Source organism: Macaca nemestrina, chromosome 10, assembly GCF_043159975.1.
Source record: "Macaca nemestrina isolate mMacNem1 chromosome 10, mMacNem.hap1, whole genome shotgun sequence".
Classification (NCBI taxonomy): Eukaryota; Metazoa; Chordata; class Mammalia; order Primates; family Cercopithecidae; genus Macaca; species Macaca nemestrina.
Genome location: NC_092134.1, coordinates 64,605,446 through 64,626,175, shown reverse-complemented (window position 1 = coordinate 64,626,175; position 20,730 = coordinate 64,605,446). Strand labels below are relative to the sequence as shown.

General features: G+C 38.9%; 1 protein-coding gene and 1 pseudogene across 3 annotated transcripts in view; both read left to right on the top strand.

The window, feature by feature from the left end:
• LOC105473404 (MDM2 proto-oncogene) overlaps positions 1-18,031 on the top strand; it is a 35,289-nt gene extending 17,258 nt beyond the window's left edge. For all 3 annotated transcript variants that reach the window (XM_011727209.2, XM_011727212.3, XM_071071460.1), the window contains 4 exons: positions 2,701-2,861; positions 9,909-10,064; positions 10,752-10,829; positions 13,347-18,031. In XM_011727209.2, coding sequence (XP_011725511.1) covers positions 2,701-2,861; positions 9,909-10,064; positions 10,752-10,829; positions 13,347-13,922 — 971 coding nt within the window. In that variant the 3' untranslated portion in view covers positions 13,923-18,031. The remainder of the gene's footprint in view (positions 1-2,700; positions 2,862-9,908; positions 10,065-10,751; positions 10,830-13,346) is intronic.
• Positions 15,853-18,065, top strand: LOC105473405 (probable ribosome biogenesis protein RLP24 pseudogene; annotated as a pseudogene).
• The last annotated feature ends 2,665 nt before the right edge of the window (positions 18,066-20,730 follow it).

The window sequence follows — 20,730 nt, the reverse complement described above, 5'->3', positions numbered from 1 at the left end:
CTGAGGCGGGTGGATCTCTTGAGGTTGGGAGTTCGAGACCAACTTGGCAAACATGGTGAAACTCCGTCTCTATTAAAAATACAAAAATTAGCCGGGTGTGGTGGCAGGCGCCTGTAATCCCAGCTACTCGAGAGGCTGAGGCAGGAGAATCACTTAAACCTAGGGGGTGGAGGTTGCAGTGAACCAAATCGTGCCATTGCACTCCAGCCTGGGTTACAGAATGAGACTCTTATCTCAAAAAAAAAAAAAAAAGGTTTAGAGTTCTTAACATTATCCTCGTAACTCCATTTCTAGGAATCTATCTTAAGGATGTAGTTAAAAATTCAAAGATTTATATGTAGAGATATTAATTACAGCATTATTTATAATTTGCAGCCCGGCCAAGATCACCTTTTTTAAGATAGAGAATACAAACAGGATTAAGAGCTCATGTGAAGAACTTGTGATCTAGTTGTGGAGATAAAACATAAAAATTCTTAGTGGGATGTAAGAGTATTTTGGGAATTGAGAGGAAGAGGAGATGACTTTTGGTTAGATAGGCCAAGAGAGGGAAATGAAATGAGCAAAGGTGTGAGAGTTGTACCTGTTTCAGGGATATGGATTTTATTTCACTTAATACCATAAGCCTATTAAATACTTACATATAAGGCTGCAGTGAACACCTTTGCACATATATTCTTAAATTATTATGGAGCTATTTCTCTAGGATAGAGAATATATTTCTAGTATAGAATATATTTCTCTAGGATAGAGAAATTGCCTGCAAAATGATGGACGATTTAATATTCTTACTAACTGTATAAAAATGTCCTTTCTTGGCTGGGCGCGGTGGCTCACGCCTGTAATCCCTGCACTTTGGGAGGCTGAGGCGGGCAGATTACCTGAGGTCAGTTCGAGACCAACCTGGCCAACATGGTGAAACCCTATCTCTACTAAAAATACAAAAATTAGCCAGGTGTGGTGGCAAGCACCTGTAATCCCAGCTACTCAGGAGGCTGAGGCAGGAGATTCTCTTGAACCTGGGAGGTAGAGGTTGCAGTGAGCCAAGATCGCGCCATTATACTCCAGCCTGGGGGACAAGAGTGAGACTTTGTCTCAAATAAATAAATAAATAAGTAAATCCTTTCTCAAATCATTGATATTGTCTCATTTTAATTTTTGTCATTCTCATGAGTGAAAAATGAGATCATTTCCCTTTGCATTTCTTTGATCCCTAGGAGGTAGGAGATTTCTTTTTTCCATTACTCAAGTATATGACTCAAGATTTTTCATGTGTTTATTAGTCATGTGTATTTCTTCTGTGACCTGCTTTTTCCTGTTTCCTTAAAAAAAAATCCAGTCTATCTTGATATGGTAGGACTTTGTATAATATGTATGATATGGGTATTTTTTTATTATATATGTTGCAGATATTATCTTTGAATTTGACCTTGGCCTTTTAACTTTTGTTTGGTATGTTATTTTGCCATGTAAACCTTGACGTGATCTAATCTTGATAGTCTTTTTTTTTGAGGGCTTTGCAGTATTATGAAATACTTTTCCACCCCAGCGTTATAAGAATATTTTGTTATAGGTACTTTCATGGTTTTGTTCTTTATATTTAGATCTTTAATCCACCTGGAATTCATTTTTATGTCTAGTGTAAGGTAGGATTCTCATGTCTAACAGATTTGTCTAACATTCTGACCCATTCAGAGATAATTTATTATTTAAAATAAAATGGAAAATTTTTACTGGTTTTGATTTCTGTTTAAAATACAGGATACTGAAGAGCCAGGTTTAGTGGCTTAGGCCTGTAATCCCAGCACTTTGGGAGGCTGAGGCACTGGGATCACTTGAGGCCAGGAGTTTGAGACCAGTGTGGCCAACATGGTGAAACGATCTCTACCAAAAACACAAAAATTATCCAGGCATGGTGGTGCGCGCCTGTAATTCCAGCTACTTGGAGGCTGAAGTCACAAGAATCACTTGAACCTGGGAGGCAGAGGCTGCAGTGAGCCGAGAATGTACCACTGCACTCCAGCCTGGATGGTCGAGTGTGACTCTGTCTCAAAAGAAAAAATGTAGGGTACTGAAGAAATTGAAACATTAAGAATACCTTATAAGTAAATTAACCACTTTGGCTCTTTTCAGAAAAAAAAAAAAGAACTCTTATATTTTAAAGTTTGGTTTTGGCAGAAAATAAAATTCCTAGATTGTTTGGTTAATAAAAACTTTATTAGATGGATTAAATTGTGATGTATGGAGATAGAGTTCTGAAAGAAGAATAGAAACCTTTAAAAAAATAGTATTCTCAGCCTAGGCAACATGGTGAAACCCTGTCTATACAAAATATAGAAAAATTAGTGAGCTGTGGTGGTGCGTTCCTATGGTACCAGCTACTTGGGAGGCTGAGGTTGAGGTGGGAGGATCGCTGAAGTCCATGAGACAGAGGTTGCAGTGAGCTGAGATTGCACCTCTGTACTCCAGCCTGGGCGACAGAGCAAGACCCTGTCTCAGAAAATAAATAAACAAACAAACAAATACACATATACAGCTAGTGTTCTGTTGTAACTCGTAGTTGGACAGATTCAATAAAACAGTGTTAACTTTTGAAGCTAATTTTATTGGAACTAAGTTTCTGTACAGATAGGTACTCAAAACAGCTCAATTTTCTAAATCACAGTACAGCAATTTATTTTTTTTCCCTTACATATCCAGAAGAAAATTCAGATGAATTATCTGGTGAACGACAAAGAAAACGCCACAAATCTGATAGTATTTCCCTTTCCTTTGATGAAAGCCTGGCTCTGTGTGTAATAAGGGAGATATGTTGTGAAAGAAGCAGTAGCAGTGAATCTACAGGGACGCCGTCGAATCCGGTAATGTTCTCATTTTTAAGTAAGGCGAGACTCTTACTGTTAAACTCTAGTCCTGGCAGTCCTAATAAGCATACTGATCGAATGTACATGTGTCTTATGAGATTGATGCAAAACACGGTGCTAAATTTTACTTTAAAATAAAACCACTGTATTGATCTCTGCCTTCAACCCAAGGTATTGTGAGAAATGTGGAAAATAGTGGAGTAACACTAGTATTGGTAAAATTAGTAGTAGTATTAGTAATTATCGGTGTCACTGTATGTATTAGAGAATATTTGTGGACCACTGCACCAATAGTACATTCAAATAAATTGGAGCATAGAGTTGTTTGAGAATTTTGAAATAAAGGAACAAAACCCAAAATTTGGTTCAGTTAAATATTTTAGCATTTTAAGGCAAATTTGACTATTTAGAGTAAAAATATCTTCTATTACAGCCATCAGCAAAAAAGTCAACATAGTCTGAACTTAACATTTGCCAGATAGGTCTAGACATCAGGTAAGTTCTATTTACTTATGCTGTAAAATACAGGTTTATACTGGGCTGGGTGTGGTGGCTCACGCCTGTAATCGCAGTACTTTGGAAGACTGAGGCGGGTGGATCACCTGAGGTCAGGAGTTCAAGACCAAGCTGGCCAACAAGATGAAACCATGTCTGTACTGAAAATACAAAAATTAGCCAGGCATGGTGGCACACGCTTGCAGTCCCAGCTACTCGAGAGGCTGAGGCAGGAGGATCACTTGAACTCAGGAGGTGGAGGTTGCAGTGAGTCGAGATTGTGCCACTGCACTCCAACCTGGGTGACAGAAAGACTCAGTCTCAAAAAAAAAAAAAGAAAAAAGAAAAATGCAGATTTATTGCATGGATGACTGGAGAGTATCAGTACTTTTTAATTATTAATACAGACTTCCAAAATAATAGCGAGCAGCATTTCTTAAGAGATGTCACTGAAAGACGTTTGGTAAAATCTTTTTTTGTTAACAAGAATGCTTGACAAATGGAATATTTTGTTTTGTATGTCTTTAAACAAGCTTGTCCAACCCATGCCCTGTGGGCCATATGCCAAGATGGCTTTGAATGTGGCCTAACACAAATTCATAAACTTTCTTGAAATATTATGAGATTTTTTTTTTATTTTTGTTTTTTTTACAATTTTTTCCCTGCTCATCAGCTATTGTTAGTGTATTTTACGTGTAGCCCAAGACAATTCTTCCAATGTGGTCCAGGGAAATCAAAGGATTGGATATAGTTTTTGGTAATATGGCAGTGTTGATGGTCATTATTCTGGATATTAGTAATCCTTGTAATCCTTGTATAGTTCTCTAGAAGATGTAGGAGATGGAACCAATTGTGGTAGTAATCCTAGTCTTTTACCTGTTCTTGTTAATTCCTGTATTTTTATTTTTCTCTTCCAAAGTAGTGATTGTTTGAACACATACCTGCCCTCTAGAATTACTGTACTTAATGGAGCTGTTACTCATGTAGACCACTAGATGGCATAATGAGCTCTTGCTCGGTCTGAGAGCAGGTTCTTCATTCGTAGATAATTTAAGTTTATACCAGATTCCATACATTTGAGATGGCACTGCAGATACAGTAGTAGTCAAGGTAGATATGATTCTTGTCTTCATGGGGAGATAGATCATTAATGACAAAAATGAAGAAATTTAATAAATCCAGTGAAAAAACAGGTGCTTGAGAGGAAATATGTGTGATAAAATTGAATCCAATTAAAACTTGATGAGTACACAACCTACAAGTTGGTTAAAAAGAGGATTATCATATCCTATTTATTTATTTATTTATTTATTGAAATTGAGTCTCTATTGCCCAGGCTGGAGTGCAGTGGTGCAATCTTGGCTCACTGAAACCTCCGCCTCCCAGGTTCAAGCAATTCTCATGTCTCAGCCTCCTGGGTAGCTGGGATTACAGGCTTCCACCACCACACCCAGCTAATTTTTGTATTTTTAGTAGAGACAGGGTTTCACTATGTTGGCCAGGCTGGTTTTGAACTCCTGACCTCAAGTGATGTGCCTGCCTTGGCCTCCCAAGGTGCTGGGATTACAGACGTTGAGCCACAACACCCGGACCCCCATTAAATGTATAGTTTTTGTTAAAGTTATATCAGAATTCTAGCTGAATGGAGTCCTTGTTCTTGCTTTGTGCCTGGGACACTGCCTTGTTACTGATACGGCTTTGAGGAGTAGAGGAACATCAGATTTTTTGTTTTGAGTTGAGTTAGGTAAAACGACATGGACACACGTGGAGTGGTTTTAAGGAGCAGAGAGTTTAATAGGCAAGAAGGGAGAAGGCAGAAGGAAGAAGCTCCCCCTTACAGAGCCGGGGTGGGGGTGCTCTAAAGCTGAAAGAGGAGACCTCACATACTAGCTGGTTTTATGTGATGGCTGGAGGGAGTGGTGTCTTATTTGCATAGGGCTCAGAGGGTTGGTTTAACCAGGCATGTCATTTAGCCCTCGAGAAAACTAGCCCTCCCACTCTAGTCCTTTAATACTGCAAATGCAGCGTGCCATGACATTTTACACACGTGGGGTTATGTGGGGGCGGCCATGCTGTTAGGTACCTGTTGGGGCAAGGGCAAGATGATGACAGTGGGAATTGCCATGTTGGGTGGACCCTCTTGCATTTGCATCTTAAAGGTTGCCGGCCTTTAAGAGCCAGGGTTTTATGCTAGACAAGAAATGTTTCTGGAGCTACGAAAAACCTTCCAAGGACCACTTTCCCTTTCTATTTGCCTAAAATAATTTCTTAGTAACTCCCACCACATTATCAAAGTGTGCAGTAGAGGGGTATTTCTTTTTTTCTTTTTGTTAGTCCTGTCCTGCATTCTCTTAAAAAACCCTATCTATTAAAAAATCTCAGCTGGGCACAGTGGCTCATGCTTGTAATCCCAGCACTTTGGGAGGTCCAGGCGGGTGGATCACTTGAGGTCAGGAGTTCAAGATCAGCCTGGCCAACATGGTGAAACCCCATCTCTACCAAAAATACCAAAAATTAGCTGGGTGTAGTGGCGGGCACCTGTAATCCTAGCTGCTCGGGAGACTGAGACAGGAGAATCGCTTGAACCCAGGAGGTGGAGGTTGCAGTGAGCTGAGATCACACCATTGCAAGGGCAACAAGAGCGAAACTCCATCTTAAACAACAACAACAACAAAATCTCGTTTTTCAGGTTAAGTCCCTAGTTGTGAAAGCTTTTGGTAGGGCCCGTTTTTTTTTCTCTTCTGCATTTTAATTTCCCTCATTTGAGAATGTTATAGTCATCACTGGGTGTCATCATTCACCAGTTTGTGAAGGGAGTTAAAGGTAAGTGCATTCCTCTCCCATCTTTTCTTTTTTTTTTTTTTTTTTTTTTTTTTTGAGACGGAGTCTTGCTCTGTCACCCAGGCTGGAGTGCAGTGGCCGGATCTCAGCTCACTGCAAGCTCCGCCTCCCGGGTTCACGCCATTCTCCTGCCTCAGCCTCCCGAGTAGCTGGGACTACAGGCGCCTGCCACCTCGCCCGGCTAAGTTTTTGTATATTTAGTAGAGACGGAGTTTCACTGTGTTAGCCAGGATGGTCTCGATCTCCTGACCTCGTGATCCGCCCGTCTCGGCCTCCCAAAGTGCTGGGATTACAGGCTTGAGCCACCGCGCCCGGCCTCCTCTCCCATCTTTTCTTTGGGGTTTAGTAAATTGTGGGAAACTAAGACTGTGTTCTAGACTGTACACCACACAGTTTATATTATGATCTTCTGTCATTTTTGCAGCCTTAGATTCCATTTTTAGCCAAGACTGGGGTTTTAAATAACTTGTTTAAGGTTCCTACAACTGTCGCAATTGGAATTCAAACAATTCTAGGTATTTCTGACTGCAAAAATCTAAGATCTTTGCAGAGCAAGCCTATCTGATGCTTTAAAAACTTTTTTTTTTTTTTAAATTTTTGAGATAGTCTCTCACTCCATTGCCCAGGCTGGAGTACAGTGGCATGATCATGGCTTACTACAACCTCAACCTCCTGGGTTCAAGCGATCCTTCCTCCTCAGCCTTGAGAGTTAGCTGGGACTACAGGTGTGTAGCACCACACCTGACTAATTTTTTTTACTCTTTTTTTTCAGAGATGAGGTCTCGGCCTGTTGCCCAGGCTGGTCTCAAACCACTGGGCTTATGTGATTCTCCTGCTTTGGCTCCCAGAGTATTGGTATTACAGGCATGAGCCACCACCCGCAGCCTGATGCTTTTAAAATATATAGTATTTAGGCCTGGTGTGGTGGCTCACACCTGTAATCCCAGCACCTTGGGAGGCTGAGACAGGCGGATCACAAGGTCAGGAGATCGAGACCATCCTGACTAACACAGTGAAACCCTGTCTCTACTAAAAATACAAAAAATTAGCCGAGCGTGGTGGCGGGCACCTGTAGTTCCAGCTACTGGGGAGGCTGAGGTGGGAGAATGGTGTGAACTGGGAGGCGGAGATTGCAGTGAGCCGAGATCATGCCAGTGTACTCCAGCCTGGGCGACAGAGCGAGACTCTGTCTCAAAAAAAAAAAAATATATATATATATATATATATATGTTTAAATAATACATATTTATATGTTAAATTTACATATAAATTTATATTTATATAATTATATAAAATATATAATTATATAAAAACATATTTTAAATATATATTTTTATATAAATATTTAAAAAATATATATAGAGAGAATTTAATAGTTTCTGGGGCATTCTTTTATGAACATTAGCCAAAACTTTTAAAAACCACTCCCAATATTGCATTTTTTTTAATAGTATCCTAGGACAGGAATTGGCAAACTTTCTGTAAAGAGCCAGATAGTTAATTATTTGGGCTCTGCAGGGCCGTGGTTTCTGTCACAGCTACTCAGCTCCACTCTTGTAATGCAGGAGCAACCATAGACAACAAGTCAACAAATAGGCATGGCTGTGTTCAATAAAACTTTATTTATAAAAGTAGATGGGTGATGGGCCACAGTTTGCACACCCCCTACCATAGAGTATGTTTTCTGAGACTTAATGTTTCTTGTAATTTACCCCCTTATTCTAAAATTAGTGCACTTTAGTTAGTTGAAGTATTTGGTTTGTGGGGTTGCTTTGTTAGAGTGTTAATTGTGTCCTAACTTGACTTGTGATTCTAATCTGATTGGTAGTAGAGCCCCGTTAGGAATTAGAGCTGCAACTTGATGAATGTTGCTTTTACTCTCCTTCTTAACACTACTCTTTTAAAAAAGTCTTTTGACATCAGAGGCCTAAAAATAATATACTTTGTTTCCGTTTTTAGAACTGATGCAGATATGGATATCATTTAATCTAAGCTCCTTTTCTAGATGAAGTAGCTACAGCCTTTAGAAGTTAAATGATATGGGCTGGGCGCGGTGGCTCACGGGTGTAATCCCAGCACTTTGGGAGGCCAAGGTGTTGGATCACTTAGAGATCAGGAGTTCGAGCAGCCCAGCCAACATGGTGAAACCCTGTCTCTACTAAAAATATAAAAAGTAGCCAGTTGTGGTAGTGGATGCCTGTAATCCCAGCTACTTGGGAGGCTGAGGCAGGAGAATAGCTTGAACCTGGGAGGCGGAGGTTGCAATGAGCCGAGATCATGCCACTGCATTTCAGCTTGGGCGATAGAGCAAAAAAAAGGGCCAGGCACGGTGGCTCACACCTGTAATCCTAACACTTTGGGAGGCCGAAGCGGTTGAATTGCTTGAGGTCAGGAATTCAAGACCAGCCTGACCAACATGGTGAAGCCCCACCTCTACTAAAAATACAAGAATTAGCCAGGCATGGTGACACACGCCTGTAGTCCCAGCTACTTGGTAGACTGAGGCAGGAGAATCGCTTGAACTTGGGAGGTGGAGGTTGCAGTGAGCCGAGATCAGGCCACTGCACTCCAGTCTGGGCAACAGAGCAAGATTCCGTCTCAAAATAAATAAATAGATAAAATAAGTTAAGTGGTGTGTCTAAGGTTAAATTAGCTACTTAGTGGCAAGTGTAGAATAAGTCATATCCTGACTGCTAGACTTTTTCCACTTGTAGCCTTCTGCTTAATATATGCTCCTACCCTTAGCCACTAACAGCAAATGTTATTGGCCTGAAGGTCTTATTAGGTTCGTACACAATTTATTGAAGTCTTGAAATGAGGAATCAGGTGAGCAGCTACAGATTTTCTTTTTTAATTTTCTAAAGGCTCTTTAAAAGAAAATCTCAAAGTTTATTAAAAAACGTAAGTATCTATGACTCAAGAGACATTTTTCTAAGAAAAAAAACCCATAAGTATTATAAGTGTTGTGTCTTGTTACTTGTATTCTACCAATTTGGACATATAAAGTTGAGTAAAGACAGGTCTTAGCCCAAAGTGGATATATTTCAGATGAGAATCATGCCTGCAAAGTTATGTTTTCCATAATTTATTTGTGAGACTATATAATTCATTATTATACAAGTAGTAAGGATAATTAAAGGTGGAAGAGCCTTTTCAGTTACGGTATTGACAAAGGCTTAGTCAAAGAAGGATGAATAGGATTTTGAAACTGAAATTATTCTAGTTAGAGGGGGAAAGTGTGGAAGTTGAAATGCCAAGATTAGTTGAGGAAGCAATCTAGATCTGGCAGGATTGTCCATATTTAGTAAGGGAGAAAGGGTGTCTAGTTGAAGACAGACAAAGATGTTAATACAGTCACACTGTATGTACTTTCAATGCCAAGAGACTTTGGCATTTTTCCTTTATGCAGTGGGGTTTTGAACAGGGAAAATAACATAGTAATAACCTTGAAATCTTAATCTAGTTTAAGTGTGCAGCATGGATCTGAGGAGGAAATGTGCGTGGCAACCAGCTCCAGGATGACTGGGGTGGGGGGGCCAGTCCTCCCACCACCGATTTCCCTCGGGACGTCCCGGATCGGAGTAGCAGGCCCATCCCCCAAGTGTTACACCCCACTAGCAGCAGCAGAGGCACAGGGATGAGTTAGGAAACTGTTACAGAGGTCAAGAGCTGATGTTTATTAAGTTATATATTTTTTTCTTGTTTTAGGATCTTGATGCTGGTGTAAGTGAACATTCAGGTGATTGGTTGGATCAGGATTCAGTTTCAGATCAGTTTAGTGTAGAATTTGAAGTTGAATCTCTCGACTCAGAAGATTATAGCCTTAGTGAAGAAGCACAAGAACTCTCAGATGAAGATGATGAGGTAGTATTTTTTTTCCCCTCTAATTATATTGGAAAATTATTAAATATTTTCCATGTTCATTGACTTTGAGATTGGAATAATAATAAATTCAGATTTCACTTGAAATCTTTACCTCTTGATTTGTTCAGACTAACACATTGGTTTGTGGACTTGAGGATTTCATAGTTTTTTATCATCTGATTTATATTATTATATTACTACTAATGCCAAGAAATCAATAGACCTCAATGAACATGCTTATTATAATGGTCTGTTCACTTTTAAAAAATATAATTCAATTACTGTTTTAATATTAACTTACTTGTTATAAAAGTAAAACATGCATACAGTTAAAGTCAAATAGTACCCTCAGAGATCTGTCTCCCAGAAGTGACTGCCTTTAACATTTCTAGCTATTTCCCTATTATTTAATATATCCATATTATTTATTTATAAAGTAAAACCACTTAGCTGAATGTTTTGTTTTATTCATCCGAAACATCCTTTGTATTGACTTTTACCATTGTAGGTAAGGATTTCTCTCTCCTGCATTTTTCCCCCCTTTACACTCACTCACTCTATTTGAAATTGTCTAAGACTTTCTCATATATTGTAGTACATGATGCTTGTTTAGGACTTATTACTAGGAAGCCTTCTGATTGAAGGAAAAAGGGTGATGAATTGATGCTAACGAATGTGTTTTATTAGGTATATCGAGTTACTGTGTATCAGGCAGGGGAGAGTGATACAGATTCATTTGAAGAAGATCCTGAAATTTCCTTAGCTGTAAGTATATATCTACTTTTTTAAGAAATAAAAAAAATTTCATTAAGGTCAAGATTAGGAAAATATGTCTAGCCTACTTTCTGAAATGAGCTGATTTTTATAAAGTTAAAATGTTTTTGTAAAGTCTGAATAAAGCATTTTTCTTTTATTTGTTGTGATGAGACATGTAGCTATAATTTTTATTTTTAGGTGCTGGAATTGAACTTTTTTTTTTTTTTTTTTTTTAAAAAAAAACAAGGTCTTACCCTTCTCCCAGGCTGGAGTGCAGTGGTGCAATCTCAGTGCACTGCAGCCTTCACCTCCCAGGTTCAAGCGATTCTCATGCCTCAGTCTCCCGAGTAGCTGGGATTACAGGCATGCACTACCATACCCCATTAATTTTTTTGTTTTTAGTAGAGATGGGGTTTCACCATGTTGGCCAGGCTGGTCATGAACTCCTGACCTCAAGTGATCTGCCCACCTTGGCCTCCCAAAGTGCTGGGATTACAGGCATGAGCCACTGTGCCCAGCTGAATTTGCACTTTTTGATGTTATTTTGGAAAATGTCAACGTATCTCCAGTATACTCATCACCCAGCTTTAACTATTACCAACATTTTGCCAACCTTGTCAAATGTAAACTATTTTTTTTTTTCGATTGAGATAGGGTCCCGCCCTGTCATCCCGGCTGGAGTGCAGTGACACGATCATGGCTCACTGCAGCCCCCACCTCCCAGGCTCAAGTGATCCTCCCACCTCAGCCTCCTGAGTAGCTTGAGACTACAGTTGCATGCCATCACACCCAGCTAATTTTTGTATTTTTTGTAGAGATGTCACCATGTTGCCCAGGTTGGTCTCGAACTCCTGGGCTCAAGTGGTCCACCTGCCTCAGTCTCCCAAAGTGCCAGGATTACAGGTGTGAGCCATCACACCCAGTCAAATGTAAACATTTTTATTATTGATTTGTATTATAAAATGTGGTAGGATTTGCCATTAAAGAAATTAAGGCTTAAATGTTTACATCTCATGCATACTTCACTGACTTCCTGGGGTATTATAGGTGTTTTTAAAACTATTGTGCTTTAGTTTTTGTTCTTAATATTGCCTTCATTATATTTAAATAGGAAATAAATTCCATTTTTTCTGAGTTATAAACAGTTACTAAGTATTCAAATGCAAAAAAGGATGAAAATTCAAGAGTTTCCAAAGTTTTTAGTGTATTAGAAAATAATTTAAATAACTAGTTGAATCATTTGATGTTGAGTAAAATATTTTAGATACTTTTAATTTTTTAAATTTATTTTAAGACTCAAAGACTCAAATTATTTTAGATATTGATCTTGCAATTTATTGGACTTTTTGATGTACTTTTACTCCATATTGCAAGACCTTTTTCTTTGGTTTTATGACCTGTGAAAAACCCCCTTGTATAACTTGAAAAAAGAAGAATGAATAATCTATTTTTATTGCCCCTGTCTTAAGGTCATTTGTGAAGCAATCTCAAAATGGTTGTGGAAAGACCTCTTACCAGTTTTCACTTGTTAAATGTCCTCAGGCAAGAACCATGCTTCAGCTAAGGCAAAAAGATAGGTTATGTAAAAAGGCTGGGGATGTGGGAGAGTTTGTTATCCAAATCGCACGGTGGAAAGGTTTGCGGGCTGAAACGTTGGGAAAAGGAAGAAGCATTGAGCAGTTACAGAGATGAGAACACAGGAAAGGATAGACAAGTAAAGGGCATATATTATGGTTATTGACCAAGGATGATAGGTTTTAGCGGCAATGCTTGCTGTGAAAAATGTTTTAGCATTTCTCTTGTGGATAGGGTTAGGGAATACTCAGTTAAGCCATGGTTTTAGAGCACTTCTAAGGTACTTCTAGTCACTGGTGGATTGGGAAGTCTTTCTCTAGGAGGCAGGTTTCATCTAGATTGGTTGGATGGACTCTTGGAATAGCGTCTAGGGTGGGCGTGGATATAGGCTGCATGACAGAGTAAAAGATCCCATAGACTTGCTTCAACTAAAGGAAGCAACTGCATTTGTGTCCTGAAACAGAGAACTTTATAGGTACATGATTAATATCACATCACAGTTAATACATTTTTAGTTTAGAAGTTTTCAGGATGGTATGAGTGAAAAAAATGGGTGTACTTACTCTACTTCAGGAGAGACTGTTACATATTGACCTTTTAAAAATCTGTTTTGTGTATAATTGAGACATATGATGTTTGACACACTTGTAAATAGTGAAATGATCACTACAGTCAAGCAAATTAATGTAATCCATTATCTTGAATAGTTAACCTTTCTTGTGTGCGTGGTAAAAATACCTAAAATCTACTCTTTTAGTAAATTTCCAGTATACCAATATATAACTAGCTATAGTCCTCATGCTGTTCACGGTGACTATTTTATATAAAACATGAAACACTGAATACTGAGTTGTATGATATATTTTACCTTAGACATAGCAAAGTTGCTAGCATTCCTGTGACTAGTAGTTAAAGGGTTACAGCAACTGACTCTGTCTTATTTCATTGAAGGACTATTGGAAATGCACTTCATGCAATGAAATGAATCCCCCTCTTCCATCACATTGCAACAGATGTTGGGCCCTTCGTGAGAATTGGCTTCCTGAAGATAAAGGGAAAGATAAAGGGGAAATCTCTGAGAAAGCCAAACTGGAAAACTCAACACAAGCTGAAGAGGGCTTTGATGTTCCTGATTGTAAAAAAACTATAGTGAATGATTCCAAAGAGTCGTGTGTTGAGGAAAATGATGATAAAATCACACAAGCCTCACAATCACAAGAAAGTGAGGACTATTCTCAGCCATCAACTTCTAGTAGCATTATTTATAGCAGCCAAGAAGACGTGAAAGAGTTTGAAAGGGAAGAAACACAAGACAAAGAAGAAAGTGTGGAATCTAGTTTGCCCCTTAATGCCATTGAACCTTGTGTGATTTGTCAGGGTCGACCTAAAAATGGTTGCATTGTCCATGGCAAAACAGGACATCTTATGGCCTGCTTTACATGTGCAAAGAAGCTAAAGAAAAGGAATAAGCCCTGCCCAGTGTGTAGACAACCAATTCAAATGATTGTGCTAACTTATTTCCCCTAGTTGACCTGTCTGTAAGAGAATTATATATTTCTAACTAACCCTAAGAATTTAGACAACATGAAAATTATTTACATATATCAAAGTGAGAAAATGCTTCAGTCCACATAGATGTCTTCTCTTTGGTATAATTGACCTACTTTGGTAGCAGAATAGTGAATACTTACTATAATTTGCGTTGAATATGTAGCTCATCCTTTACCCCAACCCCTAATTTTAAATAATTTCTATTCTGTCTTAAATGAGAAGTGTCTTTTTTTTTTTTTTTAAATATATGTATATGGCATTTAAATGTAACTTATTAATTTTTTTTTGAGATGGATTCTCGCTGTGTCGCCCAGGCTGGAGTGCAGTGGCGCAATCTCGACTCACTGCAAGCTCCGCCTCCCAGGTTCACACCATTCTCCTGCCTCAGTCTCCGGAGTGGCTTGGACTACAGGCACCCGCCACCACGCCCGGCTAATTTTTTGTACTTTTATTGTAAGAGACAGGGTTTCGCCGTGTTAGCCAGGATGGTCTCGATCACCTGACCTCATGATCTGCCCACCTCAGCCTCCCGAAGTGCTGTGATTACAGGCATGAGCCACCGCGCCCGGCCTAAATGTAATTGATTTAGTACCTTTGATGTAAAGAGAAAATGTGTGAAAGATTTAGGTTTTTTTTTTTTTTTTTTTTTGAGATGAGTCTGTTACCCAGGCTGGAGTGCAATGTCATGATCTTGCAGTCTCTGCTTCCCGGGTTCAAGCCGTTCTCCTGCCTCAGCCTCTGGAGCAGCTGGGATTACAGGCATGCACCACCACGGCCAGCTAATTTTTGTATTTTTAGTAGAGACAGGGTTTTGCCATGTTGGCCAGGCTGGTCACGAACTCCAGACCTCATGTGAGCCACCATGTCCAGCCAAGAGTTAGTATTTAAATTTTAGACGCTCTTTTTTTTTTTTTTTCTTTTTCAGACGGAGTCTTGCTCTGTCACCCATGCTAGAATGCAGTGGAGTGAAATCGGCTCACTGCAACCTCCGCCTTCTGGGTTCAAGCTATTCTGCCTCGGCCTCCCAAGTAACTGGATTACATGTGTCACCATAGCAGCTGATTTGTTTGTATTTTTCGTAAAGATGAGGTTTCACCATGTTGGCCAGGCTGATCTTGAACCCCTAAACTCAAGTGATCTACCCACCTCAGCCTCCCAAAATGCTGGGATTACAGGTGTGAGGCACTGCACCTGGCCCCAGATTTTTGATACTCTTAAACCTTCTGATCCTTAGTTTCTTTCTCCAAAATACTCTTTCTAGGTTTAAAAAAACAAAAACAAAAACAAAAAAGGCTCTTATATTTGGTGCTATGTAAGTGAAAATGTTTTTTAGGTTTTCTTGATTTAACAATAGAGACAGAGTCTCCCTATGTTGCCCAGGCTGATCTCGAACTCCTGGGCTCAAGAGATCCTCCTGTGTCAGCCTCCCAAAGTGCTAAGTAAGATTACAGTCGTGAGCCACCACACCCAGCTGTAAAAATGTACTTATTTTCCAGCCTCTTTTGTATAAACCGTAGTAAGGGATGGGAGTATTGATGTTATCTGTGAAAATAGCCACCATTTACCCATAAGATAAAACTTGTTAAAGCATCCTGAGTCTAACTTAGTGCATCAGGCCCTTTTTCACCCAAAAAAATCCTTTTTGGGATTTAATGGAATCTGTTGTTTCCCCCTAAGTTGAAAAACAACTCTAAGACACTTTAAAGCAACTTCTTGGCCTGGGTTACATAGTTCCCAGACTAGGTTTCAGCCTTCTGCTTAAGGCCAGTTTTAGAAACCCGTGAATTCAGAAAAGTTAATTCAGAAATTTGATAAACAGAATTGTTATTTAAAAACTAACTGGAAAGTTCTTTCCGAATTATTCAGAAATGATGCATCATTTTCCTTCAAGAATGACAGGGTCAGAATGTGGAATCCAAGATACCTCTTGACTTCCTCTCAAGCTCTGTGTTTGCTCGGTGGAGGCCCATCCCAGCTCAGCATGTGTACTGAGAAGTGTTGGTTTCTTTGGGCCCCATCTACCCTGACCACATTACGATGTTCATCTGCAGCAGTTGCAAGGTGTTCAGAGTGTGTAAATACAAATGGCATAAACACTTTAAAAGAAGTGCAATCCTCAAAAGGTTAGGTGGACTCAAGCATTCTGTAAAGCAACTATTAATAATGAGCTTACAGTGGATAATTCTTTTGAATTTGAAAAATACAGAAACGAGCCTGTCATACACCAGCAAGAGCTATGGAATAAAACTACTGATGCAATGAAGACAGTTGAAAAGATTAAATGCCAAGCTAAATGTATAATGAACAAATTGAAGAAAAATAAAGGACTACAGAAAGTTCAGGACATCAAAGAAATTAGACAAAACTCATCTTGACCCCTCTTGCAGGCAAAGGAAAGCAGCTGGAAGAAAAGATGATACAGCAGTTACAACAGGATGCAGACATGGCAGAGGTTTCTTAAAAAATCTCATTGTCTATAACCATTTCTATATTTACATTTGTGAAAATCTCCTTTGGAGACTTAGAACCTCTAAATTATTGACTTATTTTTTATATAAGGTCACTCAAATGAAAGGTGATTAAAAAATCATCTACATTGCTGTCTACAGAATGTCAGATAATATGGATGTTTGATTGCATCTCATTGTTAACCCTTTACTGATAGATATGTTTGTAAATACAGAAGTGAAACGTGGACATAAAATAGTTACACTATTTGGTTAATGGTACTAGGCAACATTTATGTAATGACATTCAAAAATTTGTGGCTAGTGATATATATAAAGTAAAATTTTCTTTGCAGTAAAATATGCCCTTTATTATAGAAGGGAGGATATAAGGAGCCAACAGTTTGTATGAAAATAGCTCAAATAATATCTTTTTATTATTTCTTATTTTGGTTTATTAGCATCTTAGAACAAAATGGCCTTATATAATGAAGCCTAGTTATGCTGGACTGTTTCGACCTCTTTTAATTGTTCTGACAGATAGCTGGGGATGAGAGCCAAATAACATTTGCCTGAAATGACTGATACTATGTACTTTCTGCTTGCACAAATACTCAGTTCTAACTTGTGATTCCTGGTAGAACAAGCTTTATTTTTCGAGCCTAGCACTGATTTGGAAGCAGATGTTATCTCGGTGCCTTTTACAATTTGTTGTATGTGTGTTTTTTTTTTTTTTTAAAGGCCACACAATAATTTTGGAATACATATATGGGTAGAACATCTGTTATTTGCACACAAAACCACTTTTAATGGGTACAAAGTTAAATGAGGAATACATTCTAGCTGAAGTATTATCAACTCCAAATAACGCTTTGAGGACCTCCAAAGGTAAAAATACTAATCCCTTTGGCCATTTATTGAGAGAGAGAGAGAGACACAGTAGGGTGACTGTAGTTAATGTATTGAATGTTCTTGCTACAAATAAATGATAAAGGTTTGAGCTGATGGGTATGCTAATTGCACTGATTTGATTGATACACATTGTATGTGAAAGTCATACACCATAAATATTTACAATTACGTATCAGTTTAACATTTTAAAAAACATTTCTAATGTAAAAAGTATCTCTCAAACTGTGGATTAGCTTCTTAATTTATATTTAGATATGAATCTTAAATAAAATAGTGAAAATAACCATCTTGATTTAGTGTTTTTCTCTCGTATGTGAATTGTATATACTTAGGTGAGGACAATAACATCAATTGAACTGTAAGCTTAGAATAGGACTGGGGTAATTTTGCACAGCAGCTTTACTAATGGAACATTGTTGCTTCAAAAAAAATCTCTCTCTCTCTCTCTCTCTCTCTCTCTCTGTCTCTCAATAAATGGCCAAAGGGATTAGTACTTTACCTTTGGAGGTCCTCAAAGCATTATTTGGAGTTCGTAATACTGAAGCCCAGAACCAAGTAGAACCTTTCTTTTTCTGAGGAGTATTGTAGCATAAATGTGATTATAAACAAAGTACACTTGATATATGTATGCAATGACTGCTATTTATACAAAATTTAAATCTGCAAATGGAATCAACATGTTTATAGGTTATTAAAATTATCTCATTTCTTAGGTTCTTTATAGTACACGTGTTGAAAATAAATTAAGTGATTAAGAATTGTTTCAAGAATGTGATTATTTGATCTTAAATTTTTAATGAGTTAAAATAGAAATTGTTTGAATATCATATATTTGGGTAACAAAAGGCACAAGTCCAAATGTTTCTTTTTCTGGAATGGCCATGCCTGCCAACTTTAGAAATACAAATATCACTGGGCAGCTTGAAGCAATTGGGAGCCTCTAGTGAGAGCAACTTGAGAGAATGATGTTGCAAGTTAGTAGGAGTAAGAAATGCTGTGTTCTCCCTGTCTTCACTTAGGTCTCGTGGCAGCCTGGTCTAAGTGATCGTGAATGGTCTATAAGGGAGGTAGCTGGGTCAGGGAGGGGAATTTGGGCTAGCCACTGTGCCACTTGTCAGCATGAAAAGTCAGATTGTAATTGCCTGTTTACTTTTCTGCCTCATCTTTGAAAGTTCCACCAAGCTGGGAACCTCTTGATTGTGATGCACAAATGTAAGTACATCAGAAAAACAAAACTGACTTTAAAGCAGGAGCTTGTGGGCCCCTAAGCCAGATGGGGACTAGCTTTTGGCATCATGTAATTAAGGTTTTTTTAAATCCTTAGTAAGGGTTTTATTTTAATTTTATTTATTTATTTTTTGAGACGGAGTCTAGCTCTGTGGCCCAGGCTGGAGTACAGTTGTGCAATCTTGGCTCACTGCAACCTCCGCCTCCTGGCTGGATTCACGTGGTTCTGCTTCAGCCTCCCAAGTAGCTGGGGTTACAGGACCCCACTAATTTTTGTATTTCTAACAGATGAAGTTTCACTATGTTGCCGGGCTGGTCTCGAACTCCTGACCTAAAGTGATCTGCCCACCTTGGCCCCCCAAAGTGTTGGGATTACAGGCGTGAACCACCGTGCCTAGCCTAATAAGGGTTTTAAAGATAATTAATGTGTAGGTCTGCAGGCTTATGATGGTAACCACAAGTTGTGAATGGCATTGTGAAAAGTTTGTAGTTGCACTTTATGGTTGGATGCTGAATTACATTTTGATTTGATACTTACAAAAAAGTATTCCTTCAGCTTAAGTTGTTTAAAAGTTTGTGATCATATTGTCTACCATGTAGCCAGCTTTCAATTATATATAATAGGGAATTTTTGACATTTACAAATAATACTTTGAGATAGATATCTGAAAGCACCAGCACGTGGAAGGTGTTCAGAAGTAACAGATTATAAAATGAGCTAATGAAAGGCAACATAAAATAAAACAACCGTAAAGCAAGCAGATGGGAGGCGTGTTCAGTTAACTTATTCATAATGCATCTGAAATGATCGCTATACTCAAATATTTAACGTTAGAGTAATAGTATTTTGAATAAAAACCATAATTGATTGTCTTTAGGAGAGGAGTGTCCTGAAACATACTTCAATTCGTATTGCTTTCCTTTAAAGCTCTCCTTTAAAGACTTTTAAAAAATCGATAGGCATTTTCCTCTCACCTGTTTCAATCCTACAGTCCCACATCTCTACTGCCTTCAGAATGCTACAACTTAAATGTCCAGCCAACAACTTAAAGCCAATTTATAAAAATAGCATCTTTCCTAATTCCAAAATTTCACCTTTTGTTTGTTTTGTTTTGAGACGGGGTCTTGCTCTGTCACCCAGGCTGGAATGCAGTGCTGCAAACATGACTCACTATAGCCTCCACCTCCTGGGCTCAGTCCTCCCACCTCAGCCTTCCAAGTAGCTGGGACCATAGCTGCAAGACACCAGGTCCAGCTAATCACCTCCTGCCCGCCGCCACCGGTCCTGAGACAGAGTCTTGCTCTTTCACCCAGACTGGAGTGCAGTGGCGCAATCTCGGCTCATTGCAACCTCCACCGCCCAGGTTCAAGCAATTCTGCCTCAGCCTCCTGAGTAGCTGGAATTACAGGTGCCCACCACCACACCCAACTAATTTTTTTTTTGTATTTTTAGTAGAGATGGGGTTTCAGCATGTTGGCCAGGCTGGTCTCAAACTCCTGACCTCATGATCTGTCCGCCTCGGCCTCCCAAAGTACTGGGATTACAGGTGTGAGCCACCGCACCCGGCCTAATTTTTGTATTTTTTGTAGAGACAGTTTCACCATGTTGCCTAGGCTGCTCTCAAACTCCTGGGGTCATGTGGTCTGCCCATCTTGGCTTCCCAAAGTCCTGAGATTATAGGCGTGAGCCACCACGGCAAGCCCAAAATTTCACCTTTTAAATGTATTCCATTACCATTATGTTCTAGGTGAATTTCATTTATTTCTCAGGGTTAAATTTTAGAGCTTTTGCATATGTCTATTTTTGGTTCACACCTCCCCAGCCCGCTGTCCTGTATTAAGGAGGCCTTCTTTCAAGATCACAGTAATATCTCCCCAAATGGATTTCACTACGTTTGGTCCTATTTTTGGTTCAGTTATAGTTTACAGATATCATCATGTTGCTTTCCTGATTTAAATATTGGGGGGAAACCTTGCTTTTTGGATTTTATCTCTGATGTTCTACTGGATTATTTTAGACTTTTAGAACACCATGAAACAGGTGCTTGATTTTCACTTCTCAAACCATTTTTGCTTCAGCGAAGTTCATAAGCTTATTGTAGTGGGAAGTTAAAAGTCACAGATCTGGTATTTACTTACCGAGTGACCTTAGAGACAGTAAATATATAGAGCCTAGTACGGGGTCTGGCAGGTAGTAA